Raw genomic sequence first — 26,191 nt, 5'->3', positions numbered from 1 at the left:
TGCTCATCAACTGGTTATTTGGAAATAGTTCTGGTAGAGGAGATCACGGATATTATTTATTCAGGAGAATAAACTTCTACATCAGGAATAAAATACCTTTTCAAGTCATTCTAGATCAAATATAAGAAATAACAAGAAGGAATCATAACTAAAATGGCTAAAAACAAAGCGGAATGAGGGATGAATAACAGAAAGACACGCAACCCAAACTTTAGGAAAATAATGGCATCGCTTATTTTGAGGCATTGCTGCGATAAGGCTCCGAATATTTGTCTGCATTAGGTTGTTTTTGCATTATTTTAGGCCCCTCGCCACAGAAGCCTTTGTTATGGCTTAATTACAAAACCGATTAACGCCTTGTCTTTTGTTTTAAGTTGCTTATGCTTAATACCTCCAAGTGTGTCTCTTTGAAGCAATCGCCAGCGGTCGAATCTTGTATTTTTAAACCTCTTGTATTGACGAACTGTTGAACAATAAAGATTAAAGCCCAAATGTAGAAACGGGCGATCTCAAGCCATTCTCGTACGAAAACGAGCGCCTGTAGATGGCAACTGAATTTTCGGACAACTTTGTTCACCATTTTTTATGAAGCGAATCAAAACTGCAATCTACGAATCCATCCCAACACTTCCCAGCAATCCACAAAATGTCAACGGAACGTTTTAGAGTAAATGACTTTTAAAAAACCTTTTAAAACGCTTAACAATGTGTTTTCTGTTCACGGTAAACATTAAAATATGTACAATATACTTATGTTCAAACCCAGCGGTATACAAATGGATCTCACTACTAACACAACCTCAACTTCCTATTTGCAAAGTTAATTTATTTCCGTAGTTGATAACAAAACTGAACAAGCTGCTGCCAGCGTTTGCTTTGGTAGCAGGCTGGAGTTGTCAGCATTAGACAACATATTATGTAAGTTGCTCCAGACAATTACTGTCGCCGTTCCGGCACGTTGATTTTATTCAAACCGTTATAAAATTTAAAGTTTTCTTTTTTTATCGCATAGGAAAAGGGTATTTAGCTATCTACAAATGACAAAAAGAAAAAAATTAAAACCAATACACAAGGTTCATTCTTACAAAGCGTATAAGAAACATAAAACTAAAAGTATAACACTAAAATGTTATGCTGTATGGCTTCCCTGGAGTTGCTACGTTCTGGTAGTTTCAAGAAGGCCCGGCTTTGAATTAGCGAAAAGAAGAACTCGAGAGACAACTTTTTCACGTAGTACTTCCTTTATTTTTAAATTCATCGACGACGACATCCTTCTGCTTGGATGTTTTTCCATTATTTATTAAGCACTATAAACCAGGACGGCGTCTTCCAAGGCGAAAATGAACCCAAACAACTCAAAAGCGTTCATTTATTTCTTACCATTTACGAATTCCCTATAAAGATTACCCAACAAATTTCTTGGGTAGATTTAAAATGATGACAAACATTTTTTTTACGGGAAAAGACTCCCGTAACGAAGTAAAAAAAAGAAGGAATATTATTTTTCGCTTGCACCGTTTGCAAATTTGGCGCGAAGGCATGACAGGCGAACAATAGATGCCCTGTTGGTGTTTGATAAACTATCAATCAAACAGTCATCTTTCTCGAAATTCATTGGCTACTGAGTTTAAATTTGTTTAATCCAATGCTAATTAACAATATCCTTTGCAATTAGGTTTCCCTCATGCGAAAGCCATAAGAAGAATTTAGCATTGCATCAATCAGTTTGTAATGAAAAACGTCGCTTTAAGCGTGTTTTGCTTTGTCTTTTAAGACTAAGGTAAAAAGAATACCGAAGCTGGGAACGCTAAAGCTGTTTCAATTTAATGCTCTATGTATTTCACTCTTGAACAAAAGCTGTGGATTAAGAGTAATTTCATGGTCCTTGGTTCTCAATACTCGACACCAATTTGTGCCCGGAGCTCTGAAACATTTGATTGATTTCAAAGGCGATTTGTTTCTACATTTCGAAGCATCGAAGAAATCAAACGTTTGATCGAAATTATCTTTCATCCGTCAGTAAAGCGCGTCCCGGGTGGATAATCGAGGAGGCAGCGCTCGAACAAATGGTACAAACATATCGATGTCTCAATCGATCCGTGGATGCGCTGGCATAAATTAAACTGGTTGTTTGTCGGCAGAGCGACAACCTTTTACACCTGTCTCTCAAGCTCGGAGTAGATGCGCGACTTACAAGTGAGCTTGGATCACTTCCTTCGATGTAAGGCCGTCGTAATCAATCATGGCCACCGATGTAGGAGCATGGCTGCCGTTTGCGAGGGCGGCCGCTGTCGGATGGGTTCCTTTAGCAACGTCTCCGATGCCACCTCCGCCAGAATCACAAAAAAACGACGAGCGAGTCACCATCAATGTTAGTGGGAGGCGGTTTGAAACATGGCAAAATACATTGGCGCGATTCCCGGAAACTCTACTTGGAAGTGACGAAAAGGACTATTTTTTCGATTCGGAAACAAAAGAATACTTCTTTGATCGAGATCCGGACTTATTCCGCCATGTCTTGAATTATTATCGCAATGGAAAGCTGCACTACCCGCGGGGAGAATGCGTGTCTTCCTTTGAAGACGAACTTTGCTTTTTCGGTATATCTGAAGATGTGGTGCACGATTGTTGTTGGGAAGATTTTCGCGAAAGGAAGAAAGAATGCGAAGAACGAATTTTTGAACCTGATAAACTGGAGGATGGTTCTCAGAATGGCGAGGAAAACACAGATTCGACAATTCGCGAGAAGATGTGGACTGCTTTTCAAAATCCGCAAAGCTCGCGGCTTGCTACTTTGGCATATTACATCACTGGTTTCTTTATTGCTGTTAGTGTGATCAGCACTGTGGTGGAAACACTTCCAACAGAAGGAGGAACGTTTGGCGACGTCAATAAACAGACCTTCTTCTCGATGGAAACAGCTTGTGTCATAGTATTTACTGTTGAGTACATAGCGCGCTTGTACGCAGCTCCTAACCGCTTCAAGTTCGCTCGAGATCTAATGAGCATAATAGATGTGGTAGCTATATTACCTTACTATGTTGGACTCTTTATGCCAGATAATTCTATAAGTGGCGCATTTGTGACCCTGAGAGTATTTAGGATCTTCAGAATATTCAAATTTTCAAGACACTCAAGAGGGCTTCGAATCCTGGGGTATACACTGAAGAGTTGCGCCTCAGAACTCGGCTTTCTGTTGTTCTCCCTGTCAATGGCGGTGATAATTTTCGCCACTGTTATGTACTATGTGGAAAAAGGAGAGAAAGACACGAATTTCACGAGTATTCCAGCGAGTTTCTGGTACACGATTGTCACAATGACCACATTAGGGTAAGTACAATTCTACTGTTATGTTGACATAGATAATCCTGGAACAAATTACATGCAAGTTTGTTGAGAACATTTTTTTGTTATGTACGTGTAGAGAATTCTTTTGTGACATTCTCAGTTTGTAACTAGTGTAGTCTAGAGGATGTTTCCGGTATTTTTTCTGCTATCTGACACATCAGGAAGTTTATCGAAGTGCAGTTATCAAGCAGCTTATGACAGTTGTTACAGATTAGTCCTATGAAGTGTTAAGACAACAGGCCGGGTAATTTATCGGCTTCCAGGCCTCGAATCGATCCGGCTGTAATCGTGCTTTTGGCGATACCCTAGCTTTCAAATACGAACGAGGCTTAATTTGACTGTAAAACAAAAATATTTTGATGTGAATGTGTTTATGTTTACTTCGTGTTGTTTTCAACCATATCTTATTGATGAACGTGCGAGCTCAAACAAATGGTACAACATCAGTTTTCTCCGTTTTAGTGTCACAAGCTGGTCTTATACGTCGCCAATTTTTTTTTTGGGGGGGGGGGGGGGGAGAGAGAGGAAAATTGCTTGAATTAAAAAAATAAATATTGGCTAACATTTCTTAAACTTCACATTTAATTTGCCGGTTATTTAATAGAAAATGTCTATTACAGGTTCATGTGAAATGCTGGTGAATGAGAATCACTACAACTTTCGAAGCTAGTAGCGCCATGGCTTGTTTTGTTTGTGGTCTTTGAGATAAGCTGCAGATAAGTCGGCTTAATGAGTCAAGTTTACGTTTAACTGTGATAATGTATTAAGTGCAACTTTTCAAACTCAACTTGGAATGATAAGTCTTTTCTGGCCAAATGTAAAGTCAACTACATGTATTTAAAGCATGATCATTTGGTTGAAAAAGATATATATTATGCATGTTTAATGTCTCTCTACTTGGCTGAATGCTGCCTAGGTAATTTAGAGGTCCCTATTTACACTTAGAATCAAGATGGAGTTTGCAAGAAATGATTACGTTTTTGGCCCACATAATTTGACAAAGGAACAATTTACAGTTCGATTGGCATTTGGAACTTGTGAATGCTGTCCCATGAAAGAAGACAGCTAATGGCATTTTTTTCCTGTTTTGCCTTTGAAAATTCAGTTTTACCCTCTCACAGTTCCTAACTGCTGGTGGTCTTGCTTCCTGTGATGGGTTGGATGTGAGTTTAGCTCTGAACCAATTGCAAATGTGGCTGTTTGGTGTACAGAGTGCTTGTGGCATAAATGTACAAGGATGATAAGATGCTCTCTCTGTGTGTGGTAAATTAATAAGGAATTGAAAGAAAATTTACTGGGAGAAATTCAGCAGCTGGTGGAATTTGTTTAGACTTTAAAAATGAAACTGTACAGTTCAATGAGGAATTGTTCTGGTTTATCCAGTTGATAGCTAGTAAACAAAAAACTATTAACAAAAGGGCATTTGCTTTAAATGAGAAATTTCAGGAAAATGGTTCCGTTGGGTCAGATATTAAAGATATAATATCAAACAGTCTCTTACTCAGTAATTATCCTCCTGTTAAGAGTCAGTAGAGTGTGTTAGTTTTATACCACAAAGATATAGGAAATTTGTGTAATGAGGGCCTTTTTAGTCACCATCACCGAGACAGCACAAACATGCTTAAATGGTTACTACAGTGTCCTATACTTATCAGTACTGTGTGGCATTAAATTCGACTTTGTACATAATTTTGCATTTTCCAGCTTTACTGATCCCTTTGAGTATCTGACTGTTTTTTAACTCATTTGATATGCAGCAGTGGACAATTCATCTTTATGAATATTTTATATTTTCGAGAGTTTTTCATTATTGCCATGTTGAAAAAGTGAGATATTTTGCTGTCTCTTGTGTTTACTTTGGAAAATATATGCTGAAGGAAGTGGCATCACTCCTTGGGAAAAATAATAATTTCTTATGTTGATTCCTTATGAACTTGTTTTTCTTGGCCAAGTAACCATATATTTTAGATAGTCTGTAAAATAATTATATTTATATTGAAAGACTCAACCCATTTTATCAATCAATTTATTTGTTAAAACACTGTGGTGATCATCAATTTTTTTGTAACTGTTCCAAACATACTGAAAATATGGGTATGCAAGTCATACTTGTTTGGCTTTCTGTTACTCCAAGAAATGTTAAAACTCTCCTGTAGTACTAATTTATTATGTAAATGTGTGATTTGTGCTAAATTGAATATCAAGGTGCCTACACTGTGTACCGGTATTGTGAAATCCAGTCAAATTTTCCATAAATGCTTAAACTGTGAAGAAGAATATACTGCATACAAGTTACTTCATGGTATAGCCTAAATGAAACGTTTAGTTTCCTTTAGAGTCATAAGGGGTATTTGTTATGCTCAGGGTTTGTGAGAAATTATTGCCATATTTTCATGTGACCTGCGATATTCTAATAAAATGATATGGTGTTTATCAATTTTATTATGTCAAATATTTTCGATGATCTCATCTCAAATCAAACATACAGGGCTTGAAAAAAAATAAAGAAAAAAATGAATTTCAGCTTGCTCATTGGAGAAGCAGCTCTCAAATTTTGCTTGCTCTGGGCAAGTCTTAGTTTACTTTTTGTAATTAAGTTGACAGACACCTTGCTTGGGCCCTTGTCCCCATCGCACAACTGAAAATGAAAAGATAATTCCAGCAGGAAAACCTAATTGTCCTGGATGACTGGATGGCACTTTTTTGAGCCCTGAATATAAACATGAGTGGCTTTGATTTCTTTTAATTTAGGATGTTGTTATATGTGTATCAAGGGACTAGGATTTTGCTAGTCAGAGATTTTATTTGTTTCTTTAATTTGTGACACTGTATGTTATTACAACTAACTAGATACATAACCAAAATATATTGCTTGATATTATTTGATATTACTTGTACACACAGAATGATTATGAATTAATTTCATTTGGGCTTAAAATTACTAGAATAACTGTAACTGATTGTGAGGACAAGTCATGTTCAAAAACAGAACAAATATCAATATTTGAGAATTAGCTGGTTTTGTTATCTTTGTCTTTGTCCAATAAGGCTGTGATAATGGCTGCTGTTGTAACTATTGTCTGCTTGATGTTCAATGATCTCAACACACAACAGACTGTCTGCATACATCAAACTATCACAACATCGAAGTCTGTGCTTTTAACATGCATCTTCCCTGTTTTGGGATCCAAGAATTAAAGCTTGATTTTAGAAAAATCATAAATGAGGCACAAGAACCACAAACTGTATTCAGCTACCTTAAGCTTTTTTGGTATCTCTTAACTTGCAAGACAGAGATTCCCTTCTCTTTCTGCTTGGTGAGAGACGAGAGGGAACCTTTGTCATGTAAAACGTTTCTAGGCAATCAAGTTTATGTTATTTTTGGTTCAATTGTGGTGAATTTCTTGAATTCCAACCTTACCACTGTTTATACATTAGAGAAACTACAGAAATTTTGGTAAGTGGTATGAAGAACTGAGCGACGAAGAAACAGACAAATTAAACAAAAATTGGCTTTGTTCAAGGTCACGCTGTTCTGCAAACCACAAGCTTAGCTGCAGACAAACAAACTGGTTTGAAATGATCGAAGTGTTAAGCTTAGTAGCCTGCCTGTGGACCCTCATATCATGCTCCTTTGATAGTGAATAGCATGTAAGGTGAAATAATGTACAGCAATAGTTTCTGAAACTGTGCAAACAGAGATTGTCAGTTATTCATTGGACAAAATTCTGAATGTGAAGCATAGGTTATGAACTCATGGCAGTGGATCTTGGCTAATTGAAACTTGATAGCCAATCACAGGGCAGCGGATATTGTCTGCAGTCTCTCAAACGAACAGTGTTTTGAACCCTATCAGTCATGTGTAAGTCATAAACTGACTAAAACTTGTCAAACCTTTATTTCTAATTTGTTCGTCCCTGGTTGTGGATGGCAGCTGATCAAATGATCCAGCAGTTGTGAGCAGAGGTTCTCTCCTATCTCTCACCAAGCAGAAAGAGAAGGGAAACTCTGTCTTGCAGGCTAGGTACGTCTGAGAAAATTACTTAAATAAACATCTCATAAACATCCAAATATCTCCTAGCTCTTTAGAAAACTTGTTACATGATACCGACTATATTTCTCATGAACTTTTCCCCTCTTGTTGTGGATGCTCAGATGTGTGTAAAAGTTAAGGAACAAATGGGAGCCACAGGAATCAATAAGATCAATATCCTGAAGTTTATTTATTATGGCACTTTTCCCAACCTTTTTCTAAAAGTCTGCCAGGCTGAAAACTACTGGGGAAGATGTAACACATGTCCTTGCAAAAATCCAAGCTGAAAAGTTTTATTTCCTAACATGTTAAAAAGGAGCAATCAAATACATGTAGTAAACAAGCCGTAGTTGCATTTTGAAATTCAGGCTAGTGGCTCTAGTTTCTCAATTCTTTGACTTTAGTTTTCTTTAAAGTCTGAAGTAGGACTCCTGTGTAGTTGAATATTCAAGTTATTTGGAAACCTTGCAGATAAACCACACCTTCTTTCTTTATGTTGGTGGTGAAAGTTTAGTCATTTTTCCACTGTTTTGGCAACAAACATCTTTAGTTAGTAGAGTTTTAAATGTCTTTGAGCAGCACCTATATCATTGTAGACATACACTGATGAAAATTGAAATTTCTCTGTGTTTTTTTGCTCTACATGTAGTTTAACTTTGGTATGAAATTTCAAATTGAAATAAAGAAGCTGGAGAAAATTGTAAAGTAGGTGGGGCAATACTTGCTCGTGATCAAGGCAGACAAGTGTGGCAGAATGCTGGAGTTGGTTACCTTCTCCTGCATGGGGCTGGGGTGGGTTGCTGATTCTGAAAATGTTGAAAATCTATGTGCATTCAGGTGCATTCTGCTGCATTTCTAGTACACACATGATTTTGTTGGAGGCAACTGTATAAAACACGGCATAGTCTGACTCTTTCACCTGTTCATGTATTTTGTCAGAAAGATCAGATTAAAATGAGAAGTATATGTGTATTATTCAAATGCTGAAGATAAATGTGCCATTGAGAGGCTGGAGGTACTCTTACTCCTCTGCACTGCACCAAACTGTGTGCAAATATTTTTGTTTATTTTCTGTTTTCAGATATGGTGACATGGTACCACAAACAACCCCTGGAAAGATTGTGGGTAGCTTGTGTTCTCTCAGTGGTGTCCTTGTGATAGCTTTACCAGTGCCTGTCATTGTGTCTAATTTTAGTCGAATATATTTGCAAAACCAGAGAGCAGATAAAAGGAAAGCTCACAAGGTATGCTGCAAAATAATTCTTGGGGATATTTATATGTCTGGTAGTCTGAATCATTATTTATCTACTTGGCTAGTGCGTGTAATATTAGTCAATGTACTGAGATACTGCTCAAATAACATTCAGACATCCCTTTATTTGAATCAATGCCCACCACCATAGCAGTAGGCCTACATTTGCCCCACTGATATATTTTTTCAAAGGAAAGAAAAGACAATGAAATATTCTTAGTTTTCTTTGGCATTTACCTTTACATTGTAACACAGTACCAGAGCCATAAGTGTGGAGGAGAAATTTTATCAAATTTGCTGAACATGTATTTCACCGTTAATGCATTTGGGTCCAGTTGTTCAAAGAGGGTTAGTCATAAACATTAGTAAGACTAAATGTAATGAGGAGTTAATATATCTATATATACATGTATACAATGTAATATAAGCTTCTTTTTATTGCGTGGCAATTAAATAAAATGATAATGATGATTATTATGATGATGAGGACAACAATGATGAACATTTATTCTTGGCCCATTACCCCCAGGGGTCATGGTAAAAAGTAAAGTGAAGTAAAATTGAGTATTTTTCAATGCTAGGTTACAGCTAACATTGGGTAAACCAGCAGGTTAAAGTTTAACCACTTAGCAGAGTTGGTTACCAGTAACTGTCTAACCTCTAGTAAAGTGAAGGGAAGTTAAAGTAAAATGGCAAGGTTATTTTTCAGTGTATAGCAAAGGCAAGAAAAATGTCACCTTCCTCAAAATTCCATCATAAACAATGATTACTTGGACAAAGAACTACTTGAAACAGTTTGGAAGACTGATGTTCCAAATGTTTGGTGCCAGGCTTTGTTTTTTTTTTTGGCTTTGAAGTACTATTGGTTAACTTGCCTTGAAGAATATGCAACTTCTCCCTGATCAACCTTCTCAAACAGTATGATTTGATGTTCTAAAGTTGTGGTTTCTTGACTACATGCTTGCTTAATTCAGTTCAAGTGGAGCCACTTGAGTTTTCCAAACTAACAGAGTATTGCAGGATGCTAAATTAACCAACCCACACGTCCTGCCTTTAACATTACAATTTTGCCCCAAGTTAACAAACTTATGGTCAAGAAATTTAACCTCCAGCTTAGCACTAACCCAAGGTTAATTTGATTAATTTCTTTTAATATCATTTTAAACAATGATGCCCTTCAGTATAAAATAAGAAGCATAGGGTTATTGTTTTCTTTAAGGTATCACTTCAAGATAGTTTCCTTTTCTTCACTTTCAGAAAGCAAGAGTGTCCATTTCAAAGACGATGGCTGGAACAGCTTTGGTTTCCCCCCCTGATAAGGAGAATGTTCCACTGGTTAGTGAAACAGCTGAGAGCAGTGTTTTCAGGAGGAATGAATTATTATGCTTTTGGAATGGTTTATCTAGAATAGTGTCAGTTGCACATTAAATATATATTGAGTGTAATATACATGTACAGTGTAGCAAAAGCCAACATAAGGTTAAGACAAAGTAAATACTTCTGGGGTGACCAAGCCACTGGGTGCCTTCATATACATATTTTAAACTCATTGCAGTGTTGTCTGTAAGATATGTAGTAGGCGGGAAAATTTGGAAAGTAGCCGGTGAGTGACCACTGAGTGCCAAAGGTGCTCCACCCTAGTGGATCCAGGGGCATACCTGCCAGGAAATTGTGAAATTGTAGGTTCTCAGAAATGGCATTCCCTAGATTCTTGGGGCAAAATTTTGATTATTTCAGTGACTGTATCTTTTTGATTTATTCTGCAAAAATTAGTCTTGCTCAAGTGGTTTTCAATTGTCCTATTTTCATTTTTGTTTGCGCTCCTGGTACCTCCCCCCCCCCCCAAAAAAAAAAGTGTGTGTGTTCAGCCTTGCATGTAATGCGTAGCAGAAAACATGTGCTAAAAAGGATTGGTTTGGGTTCCAGATATGAAGAGAATTTATTTCAATGACATGGTGATTTTGCAGTAAACACAATATTGCTGCTTAAATTTTATTTTGTAAATGTATCAGCAACCAGATTATGTTTATATGAGAAAATTAATTCCATTAGTGTATTTACTACAAGTGAAAAACTAAGTTAACTTATTTCTCTTAATTTTTTTCCTTTCAAAAATGTATCTGGTTAATTCTGCTGGCTGCCAGCTGTTAGGGACAACGCTGCTTTGGTCTCTGTTGCTTTGGTTGCAACAAGATTTACCCTTTTGTACAAACTGTAAAAATTCCCAATAGCTCCTCCTAGGTTGGCAAAGTACTCACTGAGTCATTGTTTGTTGAACCAGTACTTTCAGTGAAGTACTTGTATTGGGATAGGACAATTCAGTTGTGATGTTAGTGAATAGACATTCCAAGGATAAGTGGTGTGTAAGCAGATGTCTATGTAGTTCTTGTGAAAACAAGTTCAGGGAGGTTTTGTTGATCTACTGTTGATCTATGGGTCATTTTGTTTAGGGTGCTGGCTTGGAGTTGACACAAATTCCAGTGAGTAATAAAGAGAAAAATTATCTTGATGAACAGCATACTCATCTACTTCAGTGCTTGGAAAAGGCTACGGTATGTCATTTGATATAACAAGTCTCTCATTAGCCTGTTACCCATATCATTGCTGAAGATCAATGGCTGTGAGGGAATTTAAAGACCAAGCTCACACTGGCAACTGGCGCCATTTTATGAAGCCTGATTTGGCGTAGAAATTTTCGTAGAGCTCTACGACTCTACGTTTTCATCACTAGTCTCCTCCTACATGTTGGAAAGATACATTGCCTCCTACTTCATAGCTTTTACCATAGTTGTGTATTGTTACTGTGGTTACCTGCCTATTTCATAACATTTGATTGCAATTTGTAGCATATTCTTATGCACAAATTCCTTCATATACGTATGTTTTAATCGTTTTCAATTTAAAATTCTGTATTGAGTTTACTCTCTACCATCTATGCTCTACGGTTCTATGTACGGGTGTAGAGGCTTACAGCTATTGTAGCAAATATCAAAGCACATGGGGAATGTTTATTGTTATTACAGTTTACGGTATTTTAATAATCTTTTAAGTGTACAATTCTGTATTGAGTTTACCTTCTATGCTCTATGTTATATGTTCTACCATCTACATGCTACTCTCTACATTCTACCAGCTACCGTCTTCAATCAACGCTCTATATTCTATGATCTACCATCTACCCTCTAAGTCCATCTACGCTCTATGTTCTACAAGCTACTCTCTTTGATCTATGCTATAGGCTTTACGATCTACCATCTACCCTCTAAGCCCATCTATGCTCTACTCTCTATGTTTTACCAGCTACTCTCTTCAAGCTATGCTCTATGCTCTACAATGTACCCTCTAAGCCCATCTGCTTGGAAGGTTATTGGAATTTTTTAATTTTTTAAAATTTTTTTAATTTTTTATTTTTTTAACAAAGACTAGTGAGCAGCACAAGGGAAGACTTCATGTAGTTCTAAGCTTTTTTTCGTTTATTTCTGACGCGCTTCGTCTCTATCTGAGACTTCTTCAGGGAATTATTTACGCGTGCCAAAGTCTAACTTCCCATGGAAGTGAATAACTGCTGAAACATGCTGTGAATGGACGTTACAAGAAATGCCCCAATGCACATATTATTGCGTGTTGTTATATTTTGGGGGCTATACGATTAGCACTAACCATATGGCCCCCAAAATATAAAAAAAGTTAAAAAGTTTAAAAAAAATTGAAAAAAAGATTAAAACATTAAAACATTAAAAAAAGGCATTTTTGGTTTGGAAGGGTCCCAAAGAAATCCTTTTAGAGTTTCTTAGTTGTCTCTATAGCAAGAATGATCATATCAAACTTACGTACTATGTTATTGACGAAAGTAGTATTTCGTTTCTTGATTTATTTCTTTACAAAGATGCTAATTTTAGCACTCTGCAGTTTTCTACCCATCAAAAGCCACTAAATAAGTGTCTGTGCATTCCCTTTGAGTCGTTTCATCCTACAAGCAGCAATAGGGCCTTTATTAGAGGCGAGCTTATGTGCTATACTAGAAATAGCTCCATGTTTAAAGTGCACCTAACCCCCCAAATTTTTTTTGCTAAAACTTGTTATTACTACTTGTTATTTGAAATAGTTCTGCGAAAAAATTTTTGGATTCCGTTAAATCCTCGATTTTCTGTACCCCGACGAAATCTTGAAAATAGCTCCAAAACACCGCCATTTTGTTTCACGACCGAGTTTGAGGAGAATGGGTCCAGCGGCTCTTGTGACATCTACCCAGGAAGGTTCGATATCTCACATCCTCTCATTTCCTTCAGGATGGTGCAATACAGATTCAAAAAGTGCGCAGAAATGCCTTCCAGAGGTGCTATCGGCTGTTGCAGCAATGTTCCAGATTTAAAGAAAGATATACTGTACAATTTACTGACGATGATCAGCTAATGGTGCAATAAAGACGTAAACGATGGTTGATTTTGTCGAAGCAAAACAAGCGAACTGAATCTGTGAGAATCATTGAAGAACTCTCACTGGAATTTGTTCCCCAGACTTTCGAATGCTATTTTCATAAATTTTCTGCTTAAAGCTAACCAGCAATTTGTAGAAATACTACCGACAACCTATATCTTCCAATCCCGCTGTATTTATAACATAACTGGCAAAGTTGTGTGATCCGATCATGATCAAGCGTTATACTGATATGCAAATAGATCGCAACTGTACGCCGCTAACCAACACTTATTTCTCTTTCGATTTAGATGAAAGTCGAAGATTAATCCTTTAGAATTACATGATATCAAAATTGTTACACTCACAGAGTTTTTCGAAGGTTTGGAAATCAGCAGTGCGACAAAGATTCTGTGCAATAGCGTCGAAAATATGACCGCGTAACATTATCTGCAGACCGCTTAGGGAACACATCCTTTTCGCTTATCCGACGAATTTCACTGCAAACTTTGAGAACAATTTACATTGGTTATTTGGAGTTACAACTTAAAACGTGTGACAATGTGAAATCGGGAATTGAATGAAATGTTTCCTTCCGCCTTGCTTACCGCAGCTTCAAAAATACAGGTCCAAACAATACGATTTTCAATCGATCAAAGCCAATGTTTTGGAGGTCATCAAGTCTTGAAAACTGCAACACATACATCGCTCTTATAAACACGAAGCATTCAACTGAAAGTAAAGCACAAACTGGATTTAACAGAACAATCACACCTTGACAAAATACATTCTCACTAAGGACAAATGTAAACGGGCTATAAACACGCGTGGGAATCTTATTATGTTTAGTTGACGAAATTACCATCCAAAGCAGTCCTTGAGTTTTCTTTCCTGCTTTTCGTTTGCCTGCTCCTCCACTTCGTATCTAGCTTTCCATTCCTAATATACAAGCAGCTCATCTGCAAAGAAGTCTTCCCCTTCGTCGCTTGAAATATTGTAAATTGTTCTCAAAGCTCTAAGCAGTGAGTTCACAGTTGTCGAATGTGCTCGATCTAAGTTATTTCGGAGTCTTCCGAATCAAAACTTAACTCTGACTCCAGTGACGAAAAAGAAATGATTTGGAGACAAAACTTGGACGTTTTAGTCCCAAAATACATTGAAACGATTAGTTTTGTGTTCCATTTTCTCGAGCAAATACAGAGAGTTGACTGAGGTGCTATTGTGTTTGGTTCCTGGGTAGACGTCATCAGGTACTGCCGCCCCAGACTCCCTAAAACGCAGTCGTGAAACACTTCAAGTGCGACTTTGAAAAGGCATAGCAAATCGAGGATTCAACCAAATTCAAAAATTTCTTCACCCAAATGCTTCAAAGTGACGAAAAAGAAATGATTTGGAGACAAAACTTGGACGTTTTAGTCCCAAAATACATCGAAACGATTAGTTTTGTGTTCCATTTTCTCAAGCAAATACAGAGAGTTGACTGAGGTGCTATTGTGTTTGGTTCCTGGGTAGACGTCATCAGGTACTGCCGCCCCAGACTCCCTAAAACGCAGTCGTGAAACACTTCAAGTGCGACTTTGAAAAGGCATAGCAAATCGAGGATTCAACCAAATTCAAAAATTTCTTCGCCCAAATGCTTCAAATAAAGTCTAGATTTGTTATAGCGAAAAAACATTTTTGGGGTTAGGTGCACTTTAAAGCCTTTAATGAAAGGCAAGAAATTCTGGAAGCGCCTCTGGCTTCGCAGTTACCCAGTTGGGTTTTTACTTCCTTTATTCAGGGAAGTTAAATACAGTAACAGAACTAAATAACTTTCGCTAAAACGTAAATCGCGCAATGGTAGAATAGTAGTCTTTAAATCTACATTTAACTGTAGTCATGCTAAGTGATGTGGAGGACATTTTGTTATAGTGTACTCAGAAAGTGTGAATACTTAGGTCACATGACTTTGCACGCTTAGTGGATGTTTTGCAACCATGTGGACATGTTGTTTGCTCATTTTTGGGGTCGTAATTTGTCGTGGAGAATGTTCATTTCAAGTTCGAATAAATGGTTTGACTCAGAACCACTAACATCAAGCTGGTTATCCAGAGACATTTACCAGACTGCTACTTTAGCACATCTATGTAAATAGTATGTTTTGAGGGGGCCATACGATTAGCGTTAATCGTATGGCCCCCAAAATATAACAACACGCAATAACATATGCATTAGGCATTTCTTGTAACATCCGTTTACAGCATGTTTCAGCATTTATTCACTTCCATAGGAAATTAAACTTCAGCATGGTGATGTGCTATATATGCTGTTCAATGTTAGTTGTAAGAAGTCTCAGACAGATGAAACGTGTCGGAAATAAATGAAAAATCTTACAACTACAAGAAGTCTTCCTTTGTGCTGCTCACTAGTCTTCATTAAAAAATTACAAAATTTACAAAATTTAAAAAAAAATTTACAAAGTTCCAATAACCTTCCAAGCAGATGGGCTTAGAGGGTAGAATGTAGATCAAAGAGAGAAGCTGGTAGAACATAGAGAGGAGAGCGTAGATGGGCTTAGAGGGTAGATGGTAAGATCGGAGAGTGGAGATCAAAGAGAGTAGCTGGTGGAACGTAGAGTAGAGTGTAGATGGACTTGGAGGGTAGATCAAAGATCGTAGAGCATGGAGCGAGTAGCCGGTAGAACATAGAGAGTAGAATGTAGACTGTAGACTGTAGAACATATAGCGTAGAGTGTAGAGGGTAAACTCAGCACAGAATTGTAAATTAAAGAGATTAGTAAAATACTGTAGATGGTAATAACACTTTAATATATATATGAGATAATAAAGAAAGCCAATAAATTACAATTGCAAAAATTAGAGCATCGCAGATGAGCGAGAAACTTGCACTCGCAACCAAATATTTTTTGTCACTCTACTGTTTTTTTAAGCCTCTAAGCTAGTGTAGAGAGTAGTCAAAAATTCTTGAACTGATAAACTCATAAACATGAAGAGCGTAGAGCGTAGATGGTGGAACATGGAGTATATGAGCTTTAAGAGCATAGCACTTTGACCATAGACAGAAGAACATATAGCATAGAGCGTAGAGTGAAAACAATTTAAAAAATGCAATCTGTAATAACACTCAACATTTCTTAAGCGGTATAACATTTGCTACAATAACTATATGCCATTACACCTCCATGGTGTATGCATATCCAAGAGAAACAGAGCTTAAACATTCAAAATACTACCATAGAGTCATAGAGCTCTACGAAAATTTCTACGCCTAATCGAGCTGGGCTGGGTATACACACTGGATACTATTTAATGCATGATCTCCTCACCTTCACTTCTATGGGAATGGCAAATGTGCTGTGTTTCAGAGCCAGTGCTTTAAACGTTTGCTAGCACCACAGAATTTTATATCTTCTGGAGGATGACTTTAGGAACTATTCTTTAATATCAGAAGCATAAATTTCAACAGAAGACATGGTCTCCTAAGGGTTAGTGAGTTTGGCTCCAGATCTAGGTGCCTAGGGTTTTAGCCCTGGCTAGAGTTTGAGAGCAAGCAGTGGCCTAAAAGCTACTACCAGTGGAACAAAAATTCTGTGATGCTTATGTTGCAGGTAGAACTCACTATCTTTATCTTGCTTGACATTCACCAGGCACGGCAGTTTGTAGAAATGGAGTACTCATATAAAGGAGAACCTGTACGCAAAACTCCCAAGCTGTCTACTCCAATTTGTACTCCATCTGGTTCACCAATCTCCTCATCTGTTTCATTAGCGGCAGTGTGTGACAATGCTTGTTACAACCGAAACAGTTATGCAGGGAAATGCATGAAGCGAACAAGATCATTCTCTGAACCTGCACATCAACTTGAGAATGCATTTTTAACTGATTACATGGCAATGAATGACGTGAAAAGCAAGCACAAAGTTAACTCTAAGCCACACAATGACAAACAACCTAATAATGTCACCACATCAGCTATTGTGACCCTCCCAGATTTTGAAACTGTGGCAATCCCAAATAATATTCATGACGGAGCTACCAATCGCAGATATGAAAATTGTAATGACCGGCGGGGGTCTCACACAGTAATTTAAAATCAAGCTGTTTTAGAACAAAGTGAGTGAGTTTGCTCATAGGGTGAAAGTTGCCAGCAAGTGCCAACATCAAGTTCATTGTTGATTCAGATCATGAAATTTAGCTCCAGTTGTGGCTATTAACTTTCCAAGAGATTTCAAATTATTACAAAATATTATTTGAAAAAATTTCTGAAATTTGAAATACAAGTACATATTTAATACAGCTGCAATACTTGGTATTTAAAAAGTTTTTGCGGAGTGGTGTTTGAGTGCCACAACATTTCAGATGCAGCTTTGAACAAACTATCCATCTTTTTTGTATGGAAACTTTTGGTGAAGTTTTTACCAAATTCCAAGTCTTATTTAAAACCAGAATGTGCAGTGCACAGTTTTGTGTATATGGCGCATGGTCGTCAAGAATTACTTATCCAAGAGTTCAGTTAGACATATTTTCTACAAAACCAGTGGATAGAAGGAGTATTCAAAAGTACAGAGAGGTGATTACCTGGTCCATGCGAGTTCAGAGATGTGAATGAAAATGACTATGTCATTGTAGCATGGCATCGCACAGCCATAACAGGCTGGTGTGAAGATTGAGCTGGTCCTTTAATGGACAAATATCTTGTATGTGGGGTGCAGTGTGGCTATAGGAGACGTGAAAGCAAAGCACTGTGTCATGTGGAGAGCACAAGAATGCAAGGATTGAAGACCTGTTGTGGATTTAAGAGGTACTCAATATCATTTTGTAGTGGGTCTGCGCCATATTGGGATGTTCAAGAATAAAGATATTGAAAGTCCACTGGGATTATCCTGCTTTACAGTGGGGAAACTATGGACAAATACTGAACTGGAAATGGCTCTGAGAATTAGCTTGCATAGCTGGAAGTTTATTTATGTGGTGGCAAATTTGAGAAAATAATAGTGGCAAAACCTCAGGGAGAATGGAGAGGGGTCCCCGCAGCCTTTGCCTTTTTTTGCACTACAATTTTGCTGCAGCAGAAGAAAGCCCCCCGGATACCCATGCTATAGGAGAGTCAAAGTATATTGCTATGGATCAAGGGCGGCCAAAAATACCTTTGACGTTTAGCCTTAAAGGCAAGCTTATTTATTACCATAATTCCAGATGGCCAAAGGTTAAAGTGTCTTAAAACATTTCAGGTATTTCAAGCTGTAAAGATATGGATGTGATGATTGCATTTGTATAGAGGACTTGAAATTTAAATCGCTTTGTGGTGGTCTCAACTGAAAAATTGTTTGGTAGAGGCAATAATATATGTGAAGTCTTTATGTGAGTTCCTGCACAGGTTCCTCCACATTGTGAACTTTGCTACCTGACATCAGACTACCACTAGTTGAGACAGGGGTTAGGTCAGCTAGGTCTGTATTTACAGACAAGAACAAAGAAATGCATGTTTGCGGTAAGCTAAGGAGAAAATTTAGCTTACTATTTATGATGATTATTTATCTGTCAAGGTACTTATAGCAACTATTTAATTTTAGAGCTTGACTAGAGCTATGTATTTTCTGCTCTTTTCCTGATAGTTTAGTGGTATTTTCACAAAATACTGTACACAAAAGGTAACCAGTTGATATACCAGACTTACATTTCAATTGTGTACATTTAAGCTGCTAAAAGAGCACATTCCAGGGTAATATGTGTTTTGTTTCACAAATCACGTTCATGCATTCACATTTGAAGACTTAAAAAGTGTTATAAGTTGCATTTATGTAGTTGTATTTTGTTACAGGTAAACAGGTCTTACAGGTACCTTCAGTGAAACATTGTTTGGAAAGACAAACAGAGTTATGTATTTCCTCGATTAAGTGCCCCTCGTCTCATTAATACCATTCAATCATCAAAAAACTTACTGAGAACCTGTCTTTTTCCTGAAAAAAAAAAAGGCAGATCAGCTCAGAAGTAGAAAGGGAATGTGATTTTCGTCAAGGGCTTTTCAGCCAAAATGGTATTTGTACAGTTGAACCTCTCCATACGGACACCTCTCTAATATGGACTCCTCTCTAATACGGACAGCTTCATATGTACTGACAAAATTCTCATAAAGTTCCTCTAAAATACTCTCTATAATATGGACCCTCTCTAAAACAGACAACAGACACTAAATCTCGGCCCTAGAGAGCAAAATCATACCAATTTAACCTCTTTATTATGGACACTCCAGAGACTAGGTGTTGATAATTTGTAGTATGTACCATTTCCTGTCAGCAGTTATACAAACATTGACATTTTATCATTTAGATTCAGAAATTCACAAGTGAATCACTTTTGGGCCTGATTCTGTCAGTGGAGACGTCAAAGTGACGTCATCATAGTGACCTCTCCAATACAGACACCCCTTTAATACGGACACTTTGCTCGGTCCCTGTGGTGTCCGTATCAGAGAGGTTCAATTGTATAAAGGTACGGTTGGATTTATCTTTGAAAAATGAAATGCACAGCGGCAAGAATTAAGCACCTGAGCTCTTAATCGAGGAAGTGTAAAGGGAATTTAAGAATTTTAACTTTCTTTTTATTGGCCTGTTTTTTCGTTTGAATCTCCTTGTTTTGGTATTTTAGTTGAAGAATATTGGATTGAAGTCCAAAAAAGAAATTGATCTTACAAATAAGTTCTGTATTCGTAGTAGGCTTGGACGAATAATTATTGTGCTCATAAAGTTATGCTCAGGCTACTATAGTATGTTTGCATTGTGCTCATATAGTTATGAACTTAATCTGTATCATCCTATATAGCAAGGTCACTATTGATTATTTTCCGTTCCTCACTAATTTGTATGTTATAATTACATTTCTGATATTTTCCCTTACATTCAAATAATGCTTCACATTGCTTATGTTACTAACATAATGCAAATTGTCTTAAGAAGCCAAAAAATGCTCATTACCCTCAAAAGTATTGAGGCATGATTTGTCCTGGCGTACTCTATTGGCAGCTTCACTCTGCATTCTCCTCTTGTCCTTTCTTTTGAGGGTAATATCAAGGAACCCATGGGTGGAGTTCATCTATTGGGCCTTGACTTCAATGCATAAGTCTAGTCAATTATTTGGCCAGGGGAGTTGATTAGGTTGCTTCAACCTTTTTGCCCATAAAAATTAATGAGGAGAGTGAATAGCGGAGGCCGCACAATGTTCTCTTTCCTTTGTGTTATAGTTTTCAGTCGTTATTTGGATGAATTGAAAATCGTATTTAAGACTGGATTATCTCATTCTACATTCTGTTTTTCCCAACACAATGGCTGGGATGAAGACTTGTTTCTAATTGTTGCTCAACAATTCTGCAGTTTTAGTTTTTATTTTTTGCTTCAAATATATTGCCAGTTTTTATCTGATCCTTTAATTCTTTTAGTCTCATGAAGACAATCTTGAATGTTTTGTCCACTTACAATTAATACAGAGTAAAAGTAATCAGTGTATGTAAGAATTAGCCAAAACCATTTGATTAGTCAGGGATTTTTTTTCGTTTGCTGAACTGAGTGAACCTTTAACCCCCAGTAGAGATCAGTTTCTATTTTCTTTTCACTGTTTTATAATTCCAGTTAATGAGAATAACAGGGCTGATCTTGACTTTAGATCACATAAAATGTACTTAGGATAGGGAGAGATATGAAGTTGACTTTGTGAGCAAAAGGGCGTAACACTATCCTAGTCTCAGAATTATAATTTAAAAGAAAGGAGCCAGCTCCAGGAGTTTGCTTTGTATTTATTTCACGGCTAAATGTGCTTTACCGTTGCCATTTGTTGTAGCATGCGAATACTTTTCTCCCATCCTTATGTTGGCCTTCCAAACTTCTCGGTTTAATGAAAAGGAACCGGTTACAATTTATTTACTTTGCATTCTCCGCTTCCTGGGGTAACTCAGGCGAAACGAATATTTGTGGCGGAGGCTAGTTATAAAGTGGCAATAGTAAAATATGTCTTAAACATTTTGTACAATTATTAGTTGTGATGCTTGCTGTGAACTGATTGTACACTGGAAAAGAGTATTTGAGTTTACTTTTTATGAGCATCCAGCGCCGCAGGTTTTATTTATACCAGGAACTGAGCAAAATGTACCTTGACAATAAACAGAATTACAACACTATTCTTATATTTTTATTTGCTTCACAAACGTCATGAAGTCTTAGAAACAAATCCGGTATCTCATATATGGATAAAATTGTTTAAAAAGTAAATACAATCCTTGGCCAGCAGTGAGTCACGTCATTTTGCATACTGGTTTGAAATACAGAGAAACATCGATATCGCATCGTGTGAAACGTTTGTGCTGTAAGGCCCCTAGCACTTTGAATAGCTCCCTTCTTTATCATAGCCTCCATCTCTGCAATTCAGGTGCCTCCTCCACTAATTTTCTATGGTCTCTTTAATTTATCTCCCCCTGACCCTGATAGTGCCCTTCCCCTACTTATTCCTATATTCTTTTAAAATCCCTCCCTCAGTCTGACTATTCCTTCCCTTGTTAGGGGCGTAGCGACCATATACGCACTGAACCACCCTAGCGGGGACTCTACCTGTAGCTCCCTCTAATTTAACCACCCCTTGTGCACTCCTCATGTAGCTCCCTACAACTGAATCGTCCCCAGCGCACACTCTAAATGTACCTCCCTTTAACTGAACGACCCCTAGTGCGCACTTTGCATGTGGCTCCCTCTAACTGAACCATCCCTAGCGCGCAGTCTGCATGTAGTTCCCTCTAACTGAACCATCCCTAGCGCACACGCTGAACGTACCTTCCAATAACTGAACGACCCCTAGTGCGCAGTCTGCATGTAGCTCCCTCTAACTGAGCCGTCCCTAGAGCACACTCTAAATGTACCTCCTTATAACTGAGAGACCCCTAGCGCGCACTCTGCGTGTAGCTCCCTCTAACTGAACCATCCCCAGCGTACACTATAGATGTACCTCCCTATAACTGAGAGACCCTTAGCGCGCACTCTGTGTAGTTCCCTCTAACTGAACCATCCCCAACGCACACTCTAAATGTACCTCCCTATAACTGAGTGACCCCTAGCGCGCATTCTGCGTGTAGTTCCCTCTAACTGAACCATCCCCAGCGGCCAGCGCACTCTCTAAATGTACCTCCCTATAACTGAATGACACCTAGCGCGCACTCTAAATGTACCTCCCTTTAACTGAATTGGGAGCTTGGGCAAACCACGACGACGACGGCAACGAGAACGTCGCCAAACAAAAGGTTTAATGAGCAAAACAAAAGCTGTGCACGTGCGCTACAAGATTTCGTACATTTCTTTGCCGTCCTCTCCTCTGCAGAGCAAGAACGTGAAATGGCCAAGTTCTACGTCGTCTGAGGAACGCAAACGACGACGGCTTATTTTTCGTGTTTCCATTTAGAATTGAACGCTGCCATTGCGCATATGGCTGGAGCACGTTTTTAGAGCCATCGAGGTACTGAACAAATTTAGACAATTGCGAATTTCGCTGATAAAATACAAATTTATTTTTGACGAGGGATCGTGCCTGTAACTCCCTCTAACTGAACCATCCCTAGCGTGCAGTCTTCATGTAGCTCCCTCTTAACTGAATAACTCTTAGCGCACACTCCGCATGTAGTTCCCTATAACTGAAACATCCCTAGCGCGCTTGCTCGCAGAATTTTTTTCCGTCCCCACCAGGAGCCGGTTTGCAGGCTTCTAGCGCGCACTTTAAATGTATAGGTGTCAAGAACTCGGACAAAAAGGGGTCTGAGGAATAGGATGAACAATCATAGGTGGCATAACATCTTTATTTGAATTTCAAATTTCACGTTGTGAGAAAAACGAGTTTTTGTATTGTTCCTTTCAATCTCATGATAATTCGCGTTCCATGATAACCCAAGCGTAAACAGCTACTTAGGGACCCAGAGTAAGGAAGTCTTTCCTGGCTATAAGCTTCACTTATTTCTCCTTAAAAATGCCGTTGTGCTGTTCTCACTGCTATCAGGTATCGTAATTTATCACAAAAATGCAGGTAGCTGTATAATGTTTTGTCTTGCAAAGGGTTTTACTGGTTGTTATTATTTCTATTATTTCTCACTCCTCCAGGGGGAAGAATGTGTTTTGAATTATGTGACGTAGCTCGTGCGCACGAAAAGTCGGTTGTACTTTTGATCTTGTCGCACTGCGCTGTGAAAAATTCCAGACGGAAAGAATTCGCCGATTTGTGGTAATATGTACGATTCTCGTCGAAGAAACTTTTAAAGGAATCGCTGTTCATCCTCGTCTTTCAGAATTGAACATTCATTCGCGGGATCTCTCTTGTCAAAGTAAACATTACTTGCGTTTGAAAAGAACAAATCACTTCACTTTACTTCATTGAAAAGACGGTGTAGTACTGGGAGTAATCGAAGGAGGCGACTTTAAAGACGACAGAAGAAGGACAGACAGTCAGAATATCCCGATTCAAGACTGAACAATCTTCAATCGTCATGAATTTTGAACAGCGCTTGTTTATTTCGTTGTTGGTATCAGCCTTCGTTGTGTATTTCACCTTGCCAGTTTCAGCTGCTGAGGAAGTCGATTGTCAGAGTTTCAACAAATCTTGCAGCGACTGCACCGGACATTCCGCGTGTTATTGGTGTTCTTCTACTAAAAAATGTACCAATTATCCTGGCTGGACGAAAATTGTCCCTCGAGATTGCCCTAGCAGAAAATGGTATTATGGTCAATGTCGAATAGCCGGGAACGTTCTCATCATTTTGGTGCCTTCCGTGGTTGGCGTCTTCTTGGTGTTTCTTGGGTGTTGTATATACTGCTGCTGTTGTCGTCAGTGTAACAAGTGTAAGAAAAAGCGAATGGATAAAGAAGACAAGAAGTTGAAGCGTAAACGTGAAGAAATGCAGGCCATCCATGCTCAAAAACGAAACGAGAGAGAAGTCAAGAGGGATGAAATTCGCAAGAAGTATGGCTTGCGGCCCGGATCGGGCTATCAGCGAATTGAAGACGATAATCTCTAAATCTATTTTTCAGGACCTTTCTGATGATGTATTTAGTCATATTATTACCAATTTACTGTCAGAATGTCGTGTTTTCGAGAAAAAACTTCAATTCAAGAGTTTGCTGTCGTTGATGAGAAAAGAGAAATCCCTGTTTATCTTTCGTAATTCTTTTCAGGTGAATTTTTAAGGTTATATTGGCTTGCAGGGCACACGATAAGCGTATGTAAGCGTATGTTTTATCCACTCTCTTTAGCGTGCTCTTCTAGCTACTCCTTATTTCGACTAGTTAATCACAGCCATATACTTTTAAATTTTTATGAATCATTTATCCCTAATAACCTATTTCTGGGTGAATGATTTCAACTTTTCCGGTTCAATATTTTGCATACATTAGCTCCGGCGTCGACAAAACCTGGATCGGACCGGACCGGATCACGGATCGGATCACGGACCGGATCACGGATCGGATCACGGATCGGATCACGGACCGGATCACGGATCAGATCAAGGAAAAAAATTCAAAATTTTGTTGAGCAAATTGCAGTAGAGTGACTACTGTGAGCAGAAAGTTTTCTTTAATTCAGGTGTGATATTCCTTTATTCTTTTATAATATCAAGCCAACTGGGAGCTGGTCACAGATGAATTTTTTTCAGGCTGTTGGGTTTTGATTGCGATGATCAATCATGTCTTCATATCTTTCTCCGCAGTTCAGATAAATGATATTTCGTGTATTCACTTGCATCAAACTGTCATAAAACGAGTCAGCATGGTAATAATAGGACGAACGTATGAATAGAAACACAAAAACTAAAAACACTAAAAAATTAAACACCTGATGATTTCAAACAATTTCCGTTTTTGAGACAAGTCTATACTTTTACAAGATGTGAGTTTGGAATACGATATTTCGCACTGGAATAAAACGAAACAAACCATTTGTATTTCAAGGAAATATAGCTGTTTTACAAAAAATTCTAGGAATGACATCGATAGTGTGAACGATAACGCAACCCGAGAATAAACAACATTTTAGGAGTTACGTCACGAGTTTTAGAGTTATTTTTAGGGTCGTAAAGAGTTGCCTTTAAATAGAATAAAACCTTAAAATGATCGTGTTCTAGGATAGAAAACACTTAAGAGGCAAGAACAAATCAAAATGGAATGAGGATCGTCAAGGATGGCAAAGATTAACGGGGATTGCAAATGACGAACTTGAAAAACTAGGCTAGTTTTTTCAAGATGTGCAAATCATGACGTAGCTCCTTCAAAACAAGTCATGTCCTTAAGCTTTCGTACGTAAGTTTTCTCATTTAACTGTAACGCCAACTGTAACGCTCACATCTGACACGAAAATGTAGCTGAGAATTAGCCACTGATAACAATTTCAAAAACGAGAATGGGAGGTTCACGCAAGCTTCGAGCCAACTAACGTTCAAATATAACTACATCTGCCTGTTCATTACAATTTAAATTCGTCGTAAATTAGGCGCTTATGTGGCTTTTTAAATGACCTCTTGTCATTCTCTGTAATTAACATGTCATTGCGTCAAATTCGGGATTCTTATTTTCATTTAACATATTTTAGTTTTCCACTTTTATTTTTTATTTATCATTATCTTATAAACGGTTTGATTTTAGTTTTTGATTTTTTTTTCTTTAAAACTTTTTTTTTTTCTGTGATCCGATCCGTGATCCGATCCGTGATCCGATCCGTGATCCGGTCCGTGATCCGGTCCGTGATCCGGTCCGTGATCCAGTCCGTGATCCAATCCGTGATCCGATCCAGGTTTTGTCGACGCCGCATTAGCTCTGTTGTTCTCTCCAAATGCTGTGTTTGTTGAAGTCCTTTACAACGCGATTTGAAGTTATGGCCATTTTGGGGCCAGAAATTAAATATGGTTTTTTTTTTTGTAAGATTTTAATAGCTGCCAACCAAAACGTTTTTTTTTTCTTAACGTCATGAGAATGAACTACATTTACTATGTATAGAGTGCATTCTAGGCAGATTTCATGTCTGTATGTTTTTCTCTGTTTGTAACCAGAACTAAATAATTGAAGCAATTCACTGTTAAAAAAAGCAGTTAAAAGTAGTTCAAATACAAAGATGGCTATAAATTATTCA

At 37.9% G+C, this 26,191-nt stretch overlaps 2 protein-coding genes across 2 annotated transcripts; both read left to right on the top strand.

Annotated features, from left to right (window-relative positions):
• The first annotated feature begins 1,699 nt into the window (after positions 1-1,699).
• LOC145477262 (potassium voltage-gated channel protein Shal-like) lies at positions 1,700-22,446 on the top strand. The gene is made up of 5 exons (XM_081455503.1): positions 1,700-3,330; positions 8,463-8,625; positions 9,891-9,968; positions 11,084-11,185; positions 16,696-22,446. The coding sequence occupies exons 1-5, from the start codon at positions 2,243-2,245 to the stop codon at positions 17,137-17,139; spliced, it is 1,875 nt and encodes a 624-aa protein (XP_081311629.1). The 5' UTR covers positions 1,700-2,242; the 3' UTR covers positions 17,140-22,446.
• Positions 22,447-23,259: 813 nt separating this feature from the next.
• LOC145477263 (pituitary tumor-transforming gene 1 protein-interacting protein-like) lies at positions 23,260-25,084 on the top strand. Its single transcript, XM_081455504.1, has one exon. The coding sequence runs from the start codon at positions 23,559-23,561 to the stop codon at positions 24,084-24,086; it is 528 nt and encodes a 175-aa protein (XP_081311630.1). The 5' UTR covers positions 23,260-23,558; the 3' UTR covers positions 24,087-25,084.
• The last annotated feature ends 1,107 nt before the right edge of the window (positions 25,085-26,191 follow it).

This window comes from Orbicella franksi, unplaced genomic scaffold, assembly GCF_964199315.1.
Source record: "Orbicella franksi unplaced genomic scaffold, jaOrbFran1.1 SCAFFOLD_37, whole genome shotgun sequence".
NCBI lineage: Eukaryota > Metazoa > Cnidaria > Anthozoa > Scleractinia > Merulinidae > Orbicella > Orbicella franksi.
This window is presented reverse-complemented; position numbering and strand designations above follow the sequence as displayed.